Raw genomic sequence first — 18,189 nt, 5'->3', positions numbered from 1 at the left:
GAAAGGGGGGTGGGGGATTGGATTGTGATCGTTTGTTCTACTGTCTCACGGGTGAGCAGACGGTGAAGGGGGGTATGGAGTTATGTTCTGTCTAATATTCAGCTGAGCGCATCGGTGCCTCTTACGCGACCCTTTTCCATCTTTGCGGTTCGGGATCCGAACTGGATGGCGCGTTTCTTTTCGCGGGCGACTTTGGTCATGCCCAGGCGGAGCGCGACCAGGCGCAAGGCTTTCTTTTCCGAGTCGAGTCCTGCTTCTGCTTCTGCTTCTTCTGATCCAAGTTCACTGGCGGCGGTTCCGAAACCGCACTTCTCCCAGACGGGGAGTTGCACGACCCAGGAGACGAAGTGTTCGTCCAGGAACGGGAAGCGCGCTTCGCGGCCCCAGTGGGCGATGACTCGATTGTCACGGCCCAGGTTGCGCTTCCCCAGGCGACTCACATCAAGGTTGATCTCGTCAATCAGACCGGCGAAACCGTCGCGCGAGAAGGCAGCCCCATGTCGTGAGTAGCCGGCAAAAAGCTCGTCTGCACCGAGGCCGGAGAGGAGGACGCGGGCGGAGGTGGTATACGTGGTTGGTACGTGACTGCCCTCCTGCTGGTGGCTATCGTACGCTTGTCCCTGTCCGCGAGAGGCAAAGTACAACGCGCATGCAATAGACAGATCCATCTCCGTGTTGTGCGGCCTCATTAGCCGCTTCACGGTGTCTCGGTGCGCGAGAGTTTCTGTATACGGAATGTCAATGGCGACGAAGCGCCAATTTCGACCGGGGCAGACCCGCTGCAGCTCGGCGAAGGCTGCCCGACCCGTCATTCGATCGGGACAGCTTTCGTACACGGAGCCTATGTCCCCACCCCCACCGTGTTTGACAGCTGCGGCCGCAACGCGTGGGTTCTCAAAAGCGACGTTGAGTAGGTCGATTGTTTCGTTTTCAGGGAGGATCTCATGGGACAGTCTGGCGAGCAAGGAGCAGTCAAGCCCTCCTGAGAACAACACAGCAACTTTGACTTTGCTACCTGTCGGTGATGTGGGAGGTTCTCGCACATTGTTTATTCGTAACTCTAAGGATTGACGTAGCTTGTGTTCTAAGGCTGGGATGACTGGGGTTTCGGCAGTCAGTGGTGGAGCGGTGGATCCTTCGGGGAGAGACCGGTTCATTGGAGGAATGGGGGTTTTCTAGTTTGTTGTTAGCAGTTGCGATCGTTGCGAGAGACGTAGGAGAAGCGCATACTGGACGAAGAGGGGATTCTTCCTGATCCCAGAGCAGGGTGTGTATACTGTCCGTAGAGAAAACGGCAGCACTGCCGCTGGCTCTTGAGCTCGGGCCTGAGGGACTGGAAGCATACCCGAGGTCGATCATATATACTCCATCTGTCTCGACCTCGGTGAAATGAGTGGTGGTTGTGCTGTCACACAGACTGCAGACCTTGAAGTTGCCCTCGTCATCGACACCCTGCAACAGGGAGCGACGTCCCAGAGAGTCCCTGGTGAAGTATATCTTCGAGTTGACTGCATCGTAGAACACAAAGGCGAAAGGGCCAGATATACTACTGATGACATCCACTACCCTTTGGACGATATCCGAAGAGTTCTGCTGTTCCGATGAGTCTGCATTCGGCCTGTTCACGGCTTCCAACAAGAGACTAAAGATCAGTTCAGCATCATTGCCCTTAATTGATTCACCTTTGATCTTCCAGGCGTCACCATTGAAGCAGAGCACAGATGCGGTAGTCGCATCTACCAGAGGTTGAGGGACCACATGGTCGCCTCTCATCGACAAGACTGTCGAGGCGAAGCTAAGAAAAACAGTTGCGGATGCTCCGCTGATTGTTTGTTTGCCGATCACATTGTGTTCCACAGTGTGGACGTGGTAGTTGTCCGGTCCCCTGCACCGTAGCAAGCAGCATGTCTCCTCATTCGGAAGCACAGCTTTCCAAGCTCCCAGCGAGAAGAAGATACCGCACATGATAGTACCCAAGCCGCGAGCAAATGCGCAGGCGAGGGGGTGGGTTGTTGACGAAAGAGAATTGGCGGAAAGCGCCACAAGAAAGGCGCGCGGAGGTCGGGGTAACGATGATCCCCCCCGCCGCTGATTGCGGGCTGACATCCTCGGAGCTGTCGGGGACTCGGAGCTCATCTTCCCCTCATCCCAGGCAAGCGCTTGCTTTGCAGGTTTGATTTTGCTTACTTTTGAAGGTGGTGACTGTATGTATAAACAATACTGAGTCCGGTTTACCCTCTCCTTCTGCTTCCACAGTTGAGGCTGATGACAGTTGCCGCGCGACAGCTCCGACGCCCACTCCGTCCCCGAATGCCCCCACTCCAGGATGATCCGTGTTGCTACCTAACGCATTCTTTCTAATTTTCTTGCTTGACGTCGACGTGCATGCCGGTAGCTTATGTCTGCCACAGAACCCTCGGAGTCGCCGGCTTCCCCTATTCAAGGGGAGCACCAACAGCCCATTCTCGATGAAGGAAGTCGCAGTGACCCTCAAGTGACTACTGCCGGCCTCGAATCAACGGCGCAGAGTCAGGATGATATTTCTCCCCTACCCAAAGATCCCAAGCCAGTCGAGATGAATCAAGACCCTCAACCCGAGGCGCAGAGCGCCGCTACACATTCCCCGCATCCACCCTCTACGCCAGCCGAGAATCCGCAGTCACTTCCCGAGAAGTTGCAGGGGCTTTCGATCGTGACCACCAAGACCCCCGAACCTGTCGCAGCCCCTGGTACCGACATACCCCCCACTCCTCCTGCTAAAGACGAGTCGTACTTCACCTCGAAGACCCTATCTGCCGGGCCCACCCGTACCCCTCCAACTGTCCTCTCCGAGAAGACCAACAAAGAATTACCTGAGGTTCCCGGCGATGTTGCAGGAAGGATCAAGAAAGATACAGTCGGCGGAGGTGAGGGCCAGGACAGCGACTCCCAGTCAGAGATTCAAAGTATCATCGACCAGTTTCAGGACACGGCACATGCCGACAAGGAGGAGACCATCATGTCACCCCGGCTGGAGCTGGCGGAACAATTCTTCGGTGGGCAGGGTCATTTCCCGCCACGCCAATCGAGCCTAGAACACAGCAAGACGAGTCCAGATGAGATCCCTCTACCCGGTGCTTCGATCGCCTCGCCTGAGAAGCAGTCCATCAAGTCCCTACGTGAGAGTTCCATCACTGAGGAAGCAAGGTTGAGCCGGCGATCGTCGACGTCGACGATTCCTCCACCCCCTGAACCCGAATCTGATCAACCATTCGATTTCCATCGCTTCCTGGAGCAACTACGGCATCGCACGGCAGACCCGGTCGCCAAGTTCCTAAGGTCTTTTCTGAACGAGTTCGGCAAGAGACAATGGATGGTCCATGAGCAGGTTAAGATCATTAGCGACTTCTTGGTCTTTATCACCAACAAGATGGCTCAGTGTGAGGTATGGCGCGGTGTCTCTGACAGTGAATTCGACAACGCCAAAGAGGGTATGGAGAAGCTGGTTATGAATCGACTGTACTCTCAAACGTTCTCCCCGGCTATACCTGGCCCGCCTACGATTCCCAGAAGCGCGAGCAGAAGCAAGCGGAGAGAGCTGGAAAGGAACCATGGGCCATGGAGGCGGGGACAACACCAAGAAGATATTGAGCGGGATGAAGTCCTGACTCAGAAGATGCGCATATATAGTTGGGTGAAGGAGGAGCATCTCGACATACCACCTGTGAGCACACATGGTCGGCGCTTTTTGAATTTAGCCCAGCAAGGTTAGTGCACTTGATTGCTTCTCCTAGGGTGACTGCTTACAAGGTACAGAACTGCTGAAGATCAACGGCTACCGGGCGCCCCGTGATAAGGTCATTTGTATTCTCAACTGCTGCAAGGTGATTTTCGGTAGGTGAACAACATATCCGCAGGGTTGAGAACGGAAAATATTGATAGTCACTCCAGGCCTGCTGAGAAACTCGAAGCGATCCGATACATCGGCAGATTCTTTCGTTCCACTCCTAATCTATGTGGTGCTGCAGGCCAACCCTGCACACTTGGTATCCAACATCCAATACATTCTGCGCTTCCGTAATCAAGAGAAGCTCGGAGGCGAAGCCGGTTATTACCTATCATCCTTGGTTAGTCGACCATGTCTGTCACTTTTCTATTTCACGGCTGCATTCTGACTTGATGTCTAGTCCGGAGCTATTCAATTTATCGAAACCCTTGACCGCACGAGTCTCACAGTGAGTGATGAAGACTTTGAGCGGAACGTTGAAGCTGCTGTTTCAGCTATCGCTCAACAAAACCGTGAGTCGGAGACCAAGGAGCGCGAGCGCAAGTCATTGGAGCGCAGATCTATGGAGCGTTCCGCCGAGAGCTCGCAAGCAGCCTCTGTGCCGCGTGCCTCGATGGATACTCCACGTCCACCTGGGCGGAGAGACACCCCACAGCCTAGTGACGAAGATCAAGCGCCTGTAGCAGGGCTGCTGCGCACCATTCAAAAACCACTGTCCACTATTGGCAGGCTCTTCTCTGACGAGCCGGATTCACCCCAAGATCGCCCTGCGCGGTCGGGATCGCCCGCGCGACTCACACCGAATGTATATCAACCGCCGCGTAACAGCAGTGAGGGAAGACGATCGGTTGAACGACCACGCAGTGCCATGCCGCCACAGTCGACTAGAGCCCTCGATTCTCAGGATGCTGCCGCTCGCCAGGCTAGCGCCGAGGACGCCGAGGCCCGTAGGATACAACGTGCTGAGCACAACAACGTGGTGGAGACGTTGTCGAACATGTTTCCCAATCTTGACCGTGACGTGATTGATGATGTTGTCAAGATAAAGGAGGGCCGGTAAGTCACATTTGCAGACTCGCCAAGGAAGTCTCGAGCTGACACCGGCAATAGGGTTGGTTTGGCTGTTGACGCGTGCCTCGCCCTCAGTGCGGAGTGAAAGGGGGGTTGACATCTATGAGTGATGGGGGATAAGCACGTAGTGACGGGGCATTGGTGCATGAATGGAGCTCATGCTGTAGCTAAGTGTATCTTGATCACCTGAGCTACATGCACATAATATGACAGTGCTGTCGGGAATGGCCTTAGCTACTAGGTATAGAACATTCAAGTCGAAATCGAGACTGCTTGAGCAATAGCGATTATGCTGCGATCTTACCCCGTACATACATCGACCTTTAGCCTGTAAGTACATCTTGTACATCTCGTACATCTTGAGATAAACTAAGAGCCGCGGGCCCTCCTATTTCCTACCCTCTCCTACTACGGAGTACAGCTGGCAGTGCCCGAGGCTGGAGCCTGGAGCTGAGCTGGAGCTCATCCCTTCCTTCCCAATGCAGTAACCTTAAGGGATGCAGCATGTGAATCACATGACCTCTCTCCACCAATCGCAAGCCGCCTCAGGGTCTCGCTTCCGCCTAGCGCGCGCTCGGTCCCCACCGGGCGGCGTATATAAACCACGTCCGCCCGCCGCCGTTTTACTCTTTTTCTTTTTTCTTTTCTTCATACTTACCTTGTTTGGGTGACTGCGATCAAGAAGGCGGTTCACCACAGATTGGTCCCTGCATTGCACAGCGCGGCGGAACAGTCTGTTCAACGGCCTTCGGGTCATTGACAGGCGTATTCTTTGGCACTCTTCTCTCTTGAGAGAAATCTTTTTCCTTTTCATCAGATCTCGGGCCAGTGGCGCGAGGGTGGAGAAGAGGTTCTATGTAGTTTTTGTTTCGGTGGCGTGGATTTCGAGAGTAGATATTTGTGTTCGAAGGAGCGCGACGGTTGTGGCTGGCTGAGCTTGAGTATCGCCCCTTGTAGCGACGCTCCGGTCGAGCTGAAGCTAGCTAGCAAGTCATCCCGATGACGTTGGAATTGCCACCCTCCTTTCCTTATATAATGTGTCTTCCTGCTCACGACCTGTCACCAAACAACAACCTGCCTAACTTAATTGATTACTTGTCTTGTCCATCTCTCCTCACTCACCCACGAGCCTACTTCCTACACACCTCGCACTCAACCCGCGAACCAACCATTCAAAATGCCTATCCCAATCCCCCCCGCCCTTATGGACGACACCACCCAGTCCTCGCTCGCCACCGAGCACAACACTACCTCCACCTCCACCAACACCACAAACCCAAGCTTTTCCTCGTCATCGTCATCGACCTCGCAATCCGACAACGACAGACCACTGAGCAAGGAGGAAGCCGACCGGTTATACGAAGAGAGAATGGAGGAAGAGTACGCGAAGCGCGAGGGAGGTGCTTGAGCAGACCCAGCAGCACCATCACCTTTCTACCTGAGGGAATGAATCCGTCTGTGTATATCTATCTGTGAACATATCATACATTATACAATACGTCACTCAACAACTCCGTCATTCCTGCTCCTGCGTCCGCATTGTAAAGCTGCAATAAGCGCAAATCCTCCTCGTATAACACGTAGTTAGTCCTGCCGTACACACGTCAACCAACGGTGGCGTAAAGGGAAATATGGGTAGAATGCAGCGCCTTCCCCGGTTTCACCAAAATACCCCCAAAAAGAAAGTAAAATGAAACCCACCACCCGATTCGAACCCCCGCCATCCTCCCTCTCTCCACCAGGGCATGACACCCCTACCTCGAAAAGAGGTCTGAGAAACATACAAAAAAAACTGGTAGCTTCTCTTTGATTGAGCGTGTCATCCTTAGTGCAGGGGCCATGCTAATCTTCTCTGTATCGTTTCAAATTGACCAAATGCCCGAAGGCACCAGGAGAAGATTGCATTGGCACATATGGGAAGAACGGCTAAAACGGAGAGGACTAATTGGTTGGCTGGGCTGGGCGGTGCGGGAGGGCAGAATTGGCGGGGTCTCCCCTTTGGTTCACGGGGTTGAATGTTGGTAGTAGAATAGTATTCTAAAGATCGGGATCTAGTTTGCGCTGCTTGATGGGGGATCAAGGGTTGATTGAGAGTGGTTGCGGGTGCGGGAGATTGAAGGAGGTATGGTGTATGCGCAGTGCCTGCTGGAATGGTCTGTTGTTGGTGGGGGAAAGGGTCCCTCCTAGGTCAAATTCACCCCGCTTGTTGCGCGCCTCAGGGTCTGCTTCCCTGGGTTTCAGTTGTCGCAAGCGGCAGATGGGCTTAGCATTAGCAGAATGGCCATCCCTAGAATTGACAGTCCAGCAGGCGCTGTGATAGCGGGGACACGTTCAGTGCACCAGGGTCTAGAGTCCAGAGTACAGTACAACAAGAAGCAAGAAGCAAGAAGGAGAATAGATACTCCTCCGCATTGCCAGGGAGTGGGCGGGACGGCTACAGGCTAGCAAGTCTAGCTCCTCATCCGCTCCAGCATCCATTGGCTTAGCTTCGAGCCTTCTATCAATTCGCATCGATCGTTTTGAACATATGTGAGTGGATGAATTCTCATAGCAATGTATCTATTGCCCGAGTTCCCATGCAGGATAAGACATATATCAGAGCTTCGCTGCGCTGGACCACTGAGAAGAAAAGATGTCCAGCGAACGTAGTGATGCAGTGTCTAAACAGACTTTTGACCTTGAGTCCTGGAAAAGTTCCTCTAACACTTGGGTTATCCACTTCGTGCTCGGGAGTCAGCCAAAGAGGCACTAGAGACTCCTACACCGCTTTGTTGATGCAGGACAAGCTCATTGAAGTGACTCGAGCGTCGGGAACTTGCATACAGACATGCTGTCTGTTCGGAGTTTTTTCTTCGCAAACGTGCCAGTTGAAATCGATATATCTACTCTACACATCATACACGCTGTATTAATGAGATTTCATGCGATGTAAGCCCTCACCTGCTACTGACGTATACACGCGAGTATCATATTCTTGCCGACAGAAATGTATAGTTATACCGGTCTTGTTGTCTTCGCCCTTATACTTCAGACCCTAGCAACCGTCTCGCCAGACCCAAGCGACGAACCATCGCCTCGACCAGACCTCCGTGAACCCAGAGCAAATCTGTACGTTGTTTCTACCATTATGTTCTACCGACTGGGAGACGATACCAGCCTCAATCCACAGAGCTACGCAGACCATCACTATCCCGGAGATCCATTTCCCAACGTCCGTTGAGTCGGTGCTCAGAACGGCACTCCCGACATCCTATCTCTCCCAGTTGACCGACCCGTCCGCTCGGGCGTCTATCATCAGCGAGATTCGAGACGGTCTTCGCCCTGAGTGGTATAGTACGCTGCCTGCGGATGTGAAGCACTTCTTTTCTACGGCTTACACGGCTGCTGATCTGTGCCATAAGAAGTCCCGTGGTGGAGTGCCTGCACCTGCACTGACTGACCTGGGGCCTAAGGCGATGGGTGTCGCTGCGGTCATGGGCGTGGTGAACGCTCTTTAAAGTGCTCATTGGTCTTGTCCAGTAGAGGAGATATGAAGAGGAGCAATTGGTTATATGTGTTGCGTTAGTGAATGAGCTAAGGGTCATTTTTCCGGACCTAGATTCTGCTTCTTGACATTGTTGTTTCATATTTCTCATTGTCTGCTTCCGCCTCAGGCAACATGGATCGTCATATCGCCGGTAGCAATCGAAGGTCTCAGTCGGCTTCCCCTTGTTGACATAGATTTCTGTTGTGTATCGAGGCTCTACATCCCCATGAGACATAGCTTGCCTGTCCAGTCAGATGAGCAAGCAAGGAAATAACAGGGGTAATAGTCGATGACCCATAAATTGAGTCGATAGAGGCCTCGTGTTTCCAGCAGATGTCCCCACGCCAAGCTTCAAGAAGTCTCCGAGAAACAAGCATCTGAACAATAGTCCTCCAGAATCGAAGCCGTCCAGCCAAGACCGGTACGTATTCAGGTCCCATTCTTGACTCGTAACCCGAGGGAAACCAGGTGGATATACTTCCCTGAATGCGGAACTAATATCCCTTGGCAAAGTCAGTGCTCCATGCTGCTGGAAAAAATACTATAACAGAAACTCCCTGCGCTGGGAAATTTTCTAGCGTGTCTCCAAATCTGTTGGAGAGCTGCCACTATCGATAAATAGATCCTGGGCCGTCTGGGGCGAGCTTACGGCCTGTGTCCGAGACCGGGCAATATCCGCAGAAGACTGCAGAGATGTGGTGAGCGTGCGCAGAAAACAAAACCTAAACAGGTAGCCTTCGCCGAATGGGAAGCACCAGCACATTTGCGCTGTCGTATTTACGGCGCAAATGCTATGCTAAATGCTAGCACCCCTGTAGTTCAGACAGCGTGGTCTGCACTGGTGCCTTGTGCTGCGGCTGTGCTATGATGTTGCAAGCTCGATCATGATGTCAACCATGACAGCGAAGCCGTTGAACAATGGGATGATGGTCACGGAAGCTTGAGCTGATCCGGACGATCTCAGGGTCGGAGATGAGACAGAGTCGGGCAAGACGCTGTAACGCGACCATGACGCCAGAGAACATGACACGAACCCCGCCCAGGAAGTCTCATAGTGTCCCCTAACACCCAAGTGAGGCGGCGAGCCGTGTCGGATGCGGTGCGGGGATTCTCGACAAGCTCCTTCTTCGGTGTCTGGCTGCAGCAATGGTTGACCCTCTCGGGAAATTCCCACTTCTCTACCTCCAAGAGGTATCGATTAGCCAAGTCCGAGCGAGGTGGTATCTCCAGTAGCTGGGACTGGCCACTCAGCAGACTGGTAAATGTCATCAAACGCGGTGTTTTCACCAATCAGTCTCGGGGTATTGGGTTAACGCCGAAGGAATTCGAGCGCGGTCCGCGGATGATCTTCTCCCGCTGACCATTATCCACACCCTCATTGGCGGACAACCAGACAGCCTGGAAGGGCCTTCCCACGTAAAGAAGAAAAGTTGTTTTCTAAGAGGATCCAAAGGGGGTCCCTATAAATAAATGGAAGGACTCCTCTTCAGATGAGATGAGGGGTACTCTTGAGTTGTGAAGATCAAATCGAACAAGAAATCTTCCAGAATCATTCATTGTGACGACCTCAACTGCCTCTTTTCCAGCCTTACCGGAATTGCAGCTGCGAAGGTCTAGATTCGATCCGGCCTCGCTTTTTCCGCTGGCCCAGTCCTGACGTCAGGCCTCAGGCCAACCAACACCAACACCAACACCAACAAACCATCCCATTATCGAATCCTGAAATCCCTCCATTCTATATCATCAAACAAACATAATCTCTACATCATGGCGCTTCTTTTCATCAAACAAAAGCTCTTCCCTGGAAGTCAACAAAAAGCTTCCAGCCCATTCGGTTCGTGCCCCACTTGTCCTGAGTTTGGCCTCCAGCCCTAAAAGCATAAGCTAAACATACTATACTTCCAGGCAAGCCGTTGTTGTCCAACTCCGAAGCCGATGAAATCTATGTCAACCGCGACCTGGAGGCTCAACGCTCCTACGACACTTTCCGCCCTGAATCCCCCGTCTCGGATGTGGACAGCACCAGCACCAGCACAAGCTCACGGTCGCGCATCAACCCCCGTATTGTCTCCGATGCCATTCTGGGTCTGTCGGACGGATTGACCGTGCCGTTCGCGCTGAGCGCGGGTCTTTCTGCCCTCGGAAACACCAAGGTGGTCGTGCTGGGTGGCTTGGCCGAGCTGACCGCTGGTGCCATCTCCATGGGACTGGGCGGGTACGTTGGAGCCAAGAGTGAAGCGTGAGTTGTTCCTTGCCCTGCCATACTTTCACACCTTCGTTAACAGGCATCGCAGCGAGTCGTACGAAGCCACCGTCCGCGAAGCCAAGGAGCTGATCGCCTCGTCGCCCGCCGAAACCACCGCCATTGTCCACTCCATCTTCTCGTCGTACCGTCTCCCCGCCGAAGTCATCTCGGAGATCAGCCACTCGCTGCACGCCTCGGAGGAGCGTCTCCTGGAGTTCCTCATCAGCTTCCACCACAAGGAGTCCCAGCCCGACTGCAACCAGGCCTGGATCTCGGCGATCACGCTGGCGCTGGGCTACTTCGTCGGCGGCTTCATCCCGCTCATCCCGTACTTCTTCGTCAACCAGGTCATCCTCGCGCTGTACATGAGCATCGGCGTCATGGCCGTCACGCTCCTGGCCTTCGGGTACATCAAGACGTGTGTCGTGCGCGGCTGGACCGGACGCGACAACATCGTGGCCGGGCTCAAGGGCGGCGTGCAGATGGTGTTTGTGGGTGGTGTGGCGGCGGGGGCAGCCATTGCTCTGGTGCGACTGATCGACGCGGGGGATGTATAACCACACTGCACCGGAGAGACCTTGACACTCGTCTGGCCAGCGCCAGCGCCAGCGCCAACGCCAACCTCCCTCTCGACCTTCTCGGTCTTCGACACCAAAAGTTCACTCACGCCCTAATGACATGTACAAAACATATAGATACCACGGATATAGAGCCGGCGTTAATGCTTCCATACAACAACATAATAATGAAAAATCTCATTCACACACATCATAGACCAATCCCTCCACCTTCCAAACAATAAACCACCCCCCCCTCCCCAACAAAAAAACCTCCCCATCCCCATCCTCATCCCAAAACTAAGAATCCCCCAGCGCCAACCCCACCAACTCCCGCCCCCTCTCCCCCAACTTAACCTCCGTCAACGCCAACTCCCTCCCGCGCTCGGACATCTTCCCCCACGTCTTGCGCAGGATCGCCACGACCTTGTCCTCCTCATACCCGCCCTGGAACTGTTCGAGTTGCTCCTCCAGAAACACGAGGCACGCCACATCCTCGAGCACCTGCGCCTCGGCGTCCACCTCCTGCCCCTTCAGCCCTTCCTTCCGGATCAGCCGCCCGACGCGCTGCGCCTCGGCCTCCGCGATCCCGCTCGCCGCGCACACCTCTATCGCCAGCGCCGCCTGCCGCCGCGCCAGCCCCGTCCGCCACGCGTAGTACCCCGCCTTGCCGGCCGGGTAGGTCGCGCGCGGCACCTCCCAGCGCTTGAGGTGCTGGGCGCGGATGGCGAGTTGGAGCGCTGCGGAGGGGGACTCCGGGGCCGCGATGTGCCGGTAGAGCCAGGCGGTCATGCGCTGGGCGTAGTGGAGTTCGTTGGGGGTGCCGGTTGCGGTGGTGGTGGGGTCGGCGCTGTGCAGGGCGTCGATGGCCTGCAGAGCGTGGGTGAGGGGGTCCATTTTTTGGGAAGGGGGGGGGGGGGGGGGGGTTTTTTTTTTTTTTTTTTTTTTTTTTTGATGGTCTCTGGAGGAGAATTAGGTGCGTGTAGTGGAGGTTCCGTTGTCTGGAGGTGGGTATACCAACAATTGACTGTTGAGTGATGGGGTTGATAGATCTGTACCTAGTTGTGGTGCCCGGTGGTGCAGGTGCAGTGGGGGAGGAACGCCTAAGTATTTCTGATAATCAAATGCCGGGGACGGGATTGGGCCGATCTCGGGTCTGTGGGTGGGGACTTTTATCTGCTATCGATAACATACGCGGGCTTTGTCCTTCCTTATCGATAACCATGGATTATTTTGTGCAGTACGGTACTTTCTGAGGCGAGGGGTGGGTTCGCCTGCACTGTACCTACAGCTTAGATCTGTAGGATGTACACTCAAATAGCCATTCATAATCCACATCAAGCTTACTGCCACTGACTCCCAAGCGCTAAAAACTCCTGCCCCCGCGCCAATGACCGCGATGGCTCCGCACCCAACCACTCCGGCTCCAGGCGATCGAGATTGTCCTCGATTTCCCATCCCCGCCCCCCCTCGACAAAGATCGACTTCCCATTGATGGTCGGGTCCGCGACCAAGCCCGCTACGATGGTCGCCACGCTCAACGGGGAGTTCACCGGTAGCTGAGCCTGCTTCCAGCCTTCCTGGAGGTTCTTCACCATCTCGGTGTCTGTCATCCACGGGCAAACGGCATTGACGCGCAGCTGGTGCGCCGGGGCCGGAAGATACGGCCGCAGCGAGCGCATCAGCCCCAAGACGCCGTGCTTGGTCGCCTGGTAGAGGAACATCCCCGGGGTCTCCTTGAAGCCCGCGACGGAGGAGAAGAGCGTGAGGGAGCGGTCGGTGTGCGACGGTCGGTTCTGGCGGAGATACACGGCAGCGATGCGAGCCACATAGAGGGTCCCGAGAAGGTTGACGTTGAGGACGGTTGTGGAGGGGGTCTGTGCGGTGTTTGTGTCGTGTCAGCGCAAGCGGATCTGGGAGAAGGTAGTCTGCCTCCTATCTTACCTCCCGCACGCTCTCTAACGTGAGATCAGGATCGAACCAGTTTCCGATCTCCAGGACGCCCGCCCCGGCGACGACGTGGTCGATCCGCCCGTAGGTCTTGTAAGCGGCGTCGAATAGATCGAGGATGGATTGGTAGTCGGTCACGTCGGTCTCTCGGAATATCGCTCTCGGGGGAGCGGATGTCGACGATGCAGCGCATACGCGCTCGACGAGGTTCGCGCCAGCTGCGACGGCGACATCACCAACGCAGGCGTAGGCCCCGTGCTCGCAGATGCATTCCACCAGACTCGCGCCGATGCCATTTGCCCCTCCTAGTTATGATTGGGTTAGCGCCTGCCTTAGATAATATTCCCGAGGCTCGTGCGCGAGAGGAGCGCACCAGTGATCAAAATGACTTTGTTCCGCAACGAGTCTGCTGTGAGGCTACTATCCGGGTGAAAACGAGCCATTTTCTTCGAACCTGCTGAGCGTGTAGGTCATCCTCAGTGTCTGGGCGGGCAATGCCAGGCTTTAACTCTTTATCCTGCGTCAATCGTGATAGACTTGGTCTTCCTTGGTTGTGTCGGTGCAGATGATGCGCGCAAAGTCTGGTTCGGTATACGAACGGATCTGCATGTGCTCCATCGTCATATGTGGGGAAGCCGAAGCCGGGGTCGCGATATGACAGGCGGGTTTCCCGAGCTCGGTCCTGCAGCTGCACCGCTGAAGAATCCACTGAGATCACGGAGTATGTAGTTCCCTGAAATCATCAGCTGGTCCCGGGAATCCGGATATACACTACAGACGAGGGGTAACACTTTAAAAAGAGACAATGCGGTACGTGGGGAGGATGTTTCCTGAACGTTGAAGTACGACTTTTCTCCTTCTTTACTTTCACCATCTACTCCACCTATACATCTCCTCACCACCACAACAAAAACGAAATGCTCGAAACCCACCACCACATCGCCTCGACCAAAGGCCTCTCGAGCCTCACCACCCTGATCACCGACCCCACCACCGGCGCCGCCATCCTGATCGACCCCCCGTTCCTGCTCCCGGACGCCCACTCCGTCCTCGCCTGGATCCCCACCACGTCCGCCGCGGGGGGCTCGCAACCCGACCTCAAAGCCATCTTCGTCACCCACCACCACCCGGACCACTTCTTCTCCGCCAACCCCATCCTCGACGCCTACCCGGCCGCCAAGTTCTACGCGGCGCCCTACGTCCTCGCCGGCATCGAGCGCGAGTACGCCGAGAAGGTGGCCTACTGGCCCTCCGTGCTGGGCACGGAGAATGTGCCGGCCGCGCCCCGGAAGCCCGAACCCTTCCCCTTCAGCTTCTTCCTGTTGGAAGCGGCCCCCGAGAGTCCGGTTGTCCTGCTGGGACCGCTGCAAGGCGACGCGGTCGATCACACGGTGTTCTGGTTGCCCACGGAGCGGACGGTCGTCTGTGGGGATACGGTGTATGGGAGGAGTACGCATGTTTGGTAGGGTTTTCTTCTTCTTTTATTCTTGATCTGCACGAGAACCTAGGTTCTTCGGGGGTGGTGGGGGGTTAAGGTACAGTAAGATGCTGTACTATACTATACAATCCTACCTCGGCACCTACCTACAATCTGCCGATCTCATATCCGTGCCCCCGCTCGAGTGAGGAACTATATCCCAACCTCCGACCTTCCCATAACCCTCCTGCCCACACACACACACACACACCCTTAGACCTACCCACACATACCGCACCTCATCAGTTACCCCCCCCTCCTGCAAAAATCTATCATCCAAACTAACCCACCCCCCGGAAAAAAGGGTCGAAGAACTCGAAACCCCCGCCCTCCTCGAAAGCTGGCGCAAGACCCTCGACCTCCTCGCCCTGCTGCAGCCCACCAAGCTCATCCCGGGCCACCTGGAGGCGGGCTGGTCGCTGGACAGCGCCGCGGACCTGGCCCACACGCGCCGGTACCTGGACGTGTTCGCCGACAAGGTGACGTACGCGGCCACGCAGCCGGGCGTCCAGGAGCTGTACGACTTCTTCCGGGACGAGTTCCCGCAGTGCCGCGAGAACCTGGACTTCTTTCTGGGCCACCTGGCGAATCAGTTCGGGGAGGGCGGCACGGTCTGGGCGGAGAATCGGTGTCAGGATGTGGGGGCCCGGACGGTGGAGGGGTTGTGTGGGTATTGGTTTCGATGATTTCTCGCGTCCTTGCTACGGGTGGAGATGGAGAGGGAAGGGATGAGGGCTAGTTAATGGCATGCGTTAGCTTGAAACAGCTACAGGTTATGTCTTCAGTATCTTCTACTGTAACAGTAGTCTACTCAGTCAAAAGCAGCACTGTGCATCAGTATATTTCATTCCATTCCTATTCATTCCTATCCATCTAATAGTAGTAAGTATTGTATCACGGCATTCATGGGTAAATAAATGCCTAAGCAGACTGCCAAGCAGAAAAGAAAAAAAAAAAAAAAAAACTACCTGCACGGTCAGTCAACACGTAATCCGTGGCGAGAGCACACCCCGACCCGTGACGCAAGATGAAAGTACATTCCGGCCTTGAGGCGCTGTGGACGGCTGTCGTCGGGTCACAGCTGCAAGCCCCGGTAAAGATATAAGAATAACAGATCCAAAAGGCACAAGAAAATGCATCGAGATGGCCAACAAAACCAATTAGTGCAACAAAGAGTGCGAGCGCAACTGTGTCATTACAGCTTTGGATGGGGGAAGCCACTGGCCATTCGAAGGTGAAAGAGACATAGCATAGAAACAGCGAAGAATAGAAGAGCAGAGGTCAAATAAGAAACCATTTCCACAACTGATAAATTAGAATGGCTCCTCCAACGCCGTCCCATTGTTAAAGCCGGGTATATCCAGCACCGTGATGCAAAAATGTACGGAGAAATGATAGAGTCTCGAGGGACAGTCAGACACATCGAATCCGAATCCGACATGTCGGCCCCCTTTCAGGAAGCCCTTGCCGGTCCCTCGCCTTTAAAAGAGAATTTTCGAAACGATGCATGTCAAGCAGAGAGGGAACAAAAAAGAAAAAGAAAAGAATTGCGAACAAGCCAATTGTGCTTTTGTTGCCATCCCGACAAGCTTGCTTCTGTGTCGCTCGCTGCTGCTGCTGCTCGTTTTATCTGGCCCCAATCCCAAACATACCTACCCCGTAACTTCCACTGCGGTCAGGCAGAGGGGTAGATATCTTCGAAACGTGATCCTTTGTGCAGTGAAGAGAAAAGCAATCAGCATGTCAGAAGCCCAAAGCACCATCATCACCCGAAGGCCCTACCTTCTTCCGTTTCTTCTTTCCCATGCCATCGCTAGCTGAATAAAATGCGCCGTCATCATCATCATCTGCGTAGCCTTCGCCGTATCCGACAAAGCTATTCTCGTCGTAATGCCGTTTGCGCCCCCGGCTGGGCCGACTCCGTTCCGCGTCTGAGACACCCGGCCCAGGAGTCCCATTCGCTTGCATTCGAGCTCCATTCGGAGGTGCAACGGCCTTCTTGCCAGCATCGCCGCCGCCAGCATGCTTGGATGGTTTTTCGTGACCTAAAACATCTTCCCATTGTTCGCTGTTGGGGACCGCACCGGGCTCCATCTTCATAGCCTTCATTTGGAGCGCGTGCAACGCAGAGTCCATATCAGCCACCTTCATCTCCTTGCCGAACACCTTCTGGTTCTGCCATTCCTCTTCGGGCCACATCGTCATATGTATCAATCCACCGGGTGCGCCAGGCTCATGCTTCACAGGTTTATTCCGGCCCGCAAGTCCCAGCCCCTTGAGCTTGCCTTCGTAAGACTTCCGGAGCCGATTGATTTTCTCTCCTGTCACCGGATCCATTCTTGCGACGGATTTTGCAACGGGGCCTAGCCCGTACAAGGAAATCAAATCCAGTGACGGATCCGGACCAGTCGCAGTGTAGGCTGTGGGATTCATGAAAGCCACTTGTGTTAACCAATTTCAATTCTCAACAATGGACGATTGCAGGGACAAATGGCATTATGAACTGCAGCGGCAACAGCCTGATTAGGGACTGGACTGGGGGAAACTCTTACAGCTTTTGCAGAGATGAAATGCCGAGGAAAAGTTGTGTTGCAACGACTCAAGGCTCATGGTGCCATCAGAAGAGCCTGGCGCCTCTCTGTCAATGTCCATCGCATCGATGTGAACGGGCAACCCCGTGGCGGCTTGATCACGGACTGCGCCCTCCGAATCTCCTCCTGGCTGCCGGTCGTGATCTGTCCGTCTGTGTTCGGCTCTTTGGGTGGTCGCAAACGCTCCACCAGTAGAGATAGCGCCTCCTCCTGAGGGCCCTGACCCCATTGACTTAGCTGGAGCATCGGGTTCGTCAAACGAAGTCGTGCCGGGTATATGTCCGCTCACGCTGCTGGCGGGGGTAGGGAACGAGTTTGCCGACCCGCCTACAACCGGCTGTTGTGATGGCTGATTTGACATCGGAGTAGAGGACGGAGGGGATGAAAGACTGGTGGGTTGTGAGGTCGCCTGGCTAGGTGAGGTTTGCGAGGGTACGAAGTGGGTGGCATAATTATGAGCGCTTACCGACATCAACGGAGGTGATGTCGGGGTCTGGGGAATCTGATCGGAGGAGATCGTTGAAAATTGTGGAGTCTCCTTGAGAGACTCGGGAGCGGGAGATGCTGGTGAAGGAGGTCCTACTCGAAATGATGCCGAGGAGGCGCGATCCGACATGGGAGTGCGGGAAGAGAAGGGTGAGTGAAGGAGGAGGTCGGCCAAAGCCCGAGCAGCCCGCGGCTCGAAATCGGCTGAGATAGGTGTATATCGATGGTGTTCGGAATCAGGACCTGATTTCGGTGGATCCAAGGTCGACTGTCCAGGGTGGAGGACAGAGGAGGGGGAGAGGGGGGAGGTTGGCAGATCACGCCGGTCGAGGTGCGCTCAAGCGGGCCGAGCAAGACGTTCCACGACCGTCTAGTAGTCACGCATTCCAATGAATCGAGGGGAACCGTGGCGATGGTGGGTGAGAAGCGAGTTCCACAGATGAAAGCAGTGATCAAGCGTATGATGGGAAAGGCGGTTGGTGGTGTGTTGATATGCGGTGGTAAAAACAGTCGGGGGGGG

At 54.9% G+C, this 18,189-nt stretch overlaps 8 protein-coding genes across 8 annotated transcripts; 4 read left to right on the top strand and 4 right to left on the bottom strand.

The window, feature by feature from the left end:
- Positions 1 to 98: 98 nt before the first annotated feature.
- Positions 99 to 1,965, bottom strand: BO86DRAFT_302373 (asparagine synthetase domain-containing protein; the record flags this gene model as incomplete). The annotated part of the gene is made up of 2 exons (XM_025667526.1): positions 99 to 1,175; positions 1,231 to 1,965. 2 exons carry the CDS (start codon positions 1,963 to 1,965, stop codon positions 99 to 101), a joined length of 1,812 nt encoding a protein of 603 aa, XP_025532328.1.
- Positions 1,966 to 2,147: 182 nt separating this feature from the next.
- On the top strand, positions 2,148 to 5,105 carry BO86DRAFT_329339 (guanine nucleotide exchange factor VPS9). Its single transcript, XM_025668676.1, has 6 exons — positions 2,148 to 2,204; positions 2,287 to 3,746; positions 3,796 to 3,873; positions 3,931 to 4,106; positions 4,167 to 4,822; positions 4,877 to 5,105. The coding sequence occupies exons 2-6, from the start codon at positions 2,399 to 2,401 to the stop codon at positions 4,920 to 4,922; spliced, it is 2,304 nt and encodes a 767-aa protein (XP_025532327.1). The 5' UTR covers positions 2,148 to 2,204; positions 2,287 to 2,398; the 3' UTR covers positions 4,923 to 5,105.
- Positions 5,106 to 5,680: 575 nt separating this feature from the next.
- On the top strand, positions 5,681 to 8,334 carry BO86DRAFT_406151 (uncharacterized protein; the record flags this gene model as incomplete). The annotated part of the gene is made up of 3 exons (XM_025674151.1): positions 5,681 to 6,237; positions 7,822 to 7,945; positions 8,007 to 8,334. The coding sequence occupies exons 1-3, from the start codon at positions 6,015 to 6,017 to the stop codon at positions 8,332 to 8,334; spliced, it is 675 nt and encodes a 224-aa protein (XP_025532326.1). The 5' UTR covers positions 5,681 to 6,014.
- A 1,534-nt stretch (positions 8,335 to 9,868) lies between these two features.
- On the top strand, positions 9,869 to 11,363 carry BO86DRAFT_352772 (VIT1/CCC1 transporter family protein). The gene is made up of 3 exons (XM_025669497.1): positions 9,869 to 10,197; positions 10,269 to 10,602; positions 10,658 to 11,363. The coding sequence occupies exons 1-3, from the start codon at positions 10,131 to 10,133 to the stop codon at positions 11,163 to 11,165; spliced, it is 909 nt and encodes a 302-aa protein (XP_025532325.1). The 5' UTR covers positions 9,869 to 10,130; the 3' UTR covers positions 11,166 to 11,363.
- Positions 11,364 to 11,465: 102 nt separating this feature from the next.
- On the bottom strand, positions 11,466 to 12,062 carry BO86DRAFT_452877 (DUF4202 domain-containing protein; the record flags this gene model as incomplete). Its single annotated transcript, XM_025676957.1, has 1 exon — positions 11,466 to 12,062. The coding sequence occupies one exon, from the start codon at positions 12,060 to 12,062 to the stop codon at positions 11,466 to 11,468; it is 597 nt and encodes a 198-aa protein (XP_025532324.1).
- A 446-nt stretch (positions 12,063 to 12,508) lies between these two features.
- On the bottom strand, positions 12,509 to 13,558 carry BO86DRAFT_431782 (putative 3-hydroxyacyl-CoA dehydrogenase; the record flags this gene model as incomplete). The annotated part of the gene is made up of 3 exons (XM_025675773.1): positions 12,509 to 13,042; positions 13,110 to 13,420; positions 13,489 to 13,558. The coding sequence occupies 3 exons, from the start codon at positions 13,556 to 13,558 to the stop codon at positions 12,509 to 12,511; spliced, it is 915 nt and encodes a 304-aa protein (XP_025532323.1).
- Positions 13,559 to 13,875: 317 nt separating this feature from the next.
- BO86DRAFT_431776 (MBL fold metallo-hydrolase) lies at positions 13,876 to 15,373 on the top strand. The gene is made up of 2 exons (XM_025675772.1): positions 13,876 to 14,577; positions 14,897 to 15,373. The coding sequence occupies exons 1-2, from the start codon at positions 14,033 to 14,035 to the stop codon at positions 15,276 to 15,278; spliced, it is 927 nt and encodes a 308-aa protein (XP_025532322.1). The 5' UTR covers positions 13,876 to 14,032; the 3' UTR covers positions 15,279 to 15,373.
- An 800-nt stretch (positions 15,374 to 16,173) lies between these two features.
- On the bottom strand, positions 16,174 to 18,184 carry BO86DRAFT_385276 (uncharacterized protein). Its single transcript, XM_025671071.1, has 2 exons — positions 17,145 to 18,184; positions 16,174 to 17,012 (listed from the first exon to the last, which is right to left on the bottom strand). The coding sequence occupies exons 1-2, from the start codon at positions 17,797 to 17,799 to the stop codon at positions 16,336 to 16,338; spliced, it is 1,332 nt and encodes a 443-aa protein (XP_025532321.1). The 5' UTR covers positions 17,800 to 18,184; the 3' UTR covers positions 16,174 to 16,335.
- Positions 18,185 to 18,189: the final 5 nt, after the last annotated feature.

Source organism: Aspergillus japonicus (genome assembly GCF_003184785.1).
Source record: "Aspergillus japonicus CBS 114.51 unplaced genomic scaffold BO86scaffold_3, whole genome shotgun sequence".
NCBI lineage: Eukaryota > Fungi > Ascomycota > Eurotiomycetes > Eurotiales > Aspergillaceae > Aspergillus > Aspergillus japonicus.
The sequence above is the reverse complement of the archived record's forward strand: the minus strand, read 5'-3'. Positions and strand labels throughout refer to the sequence as shown.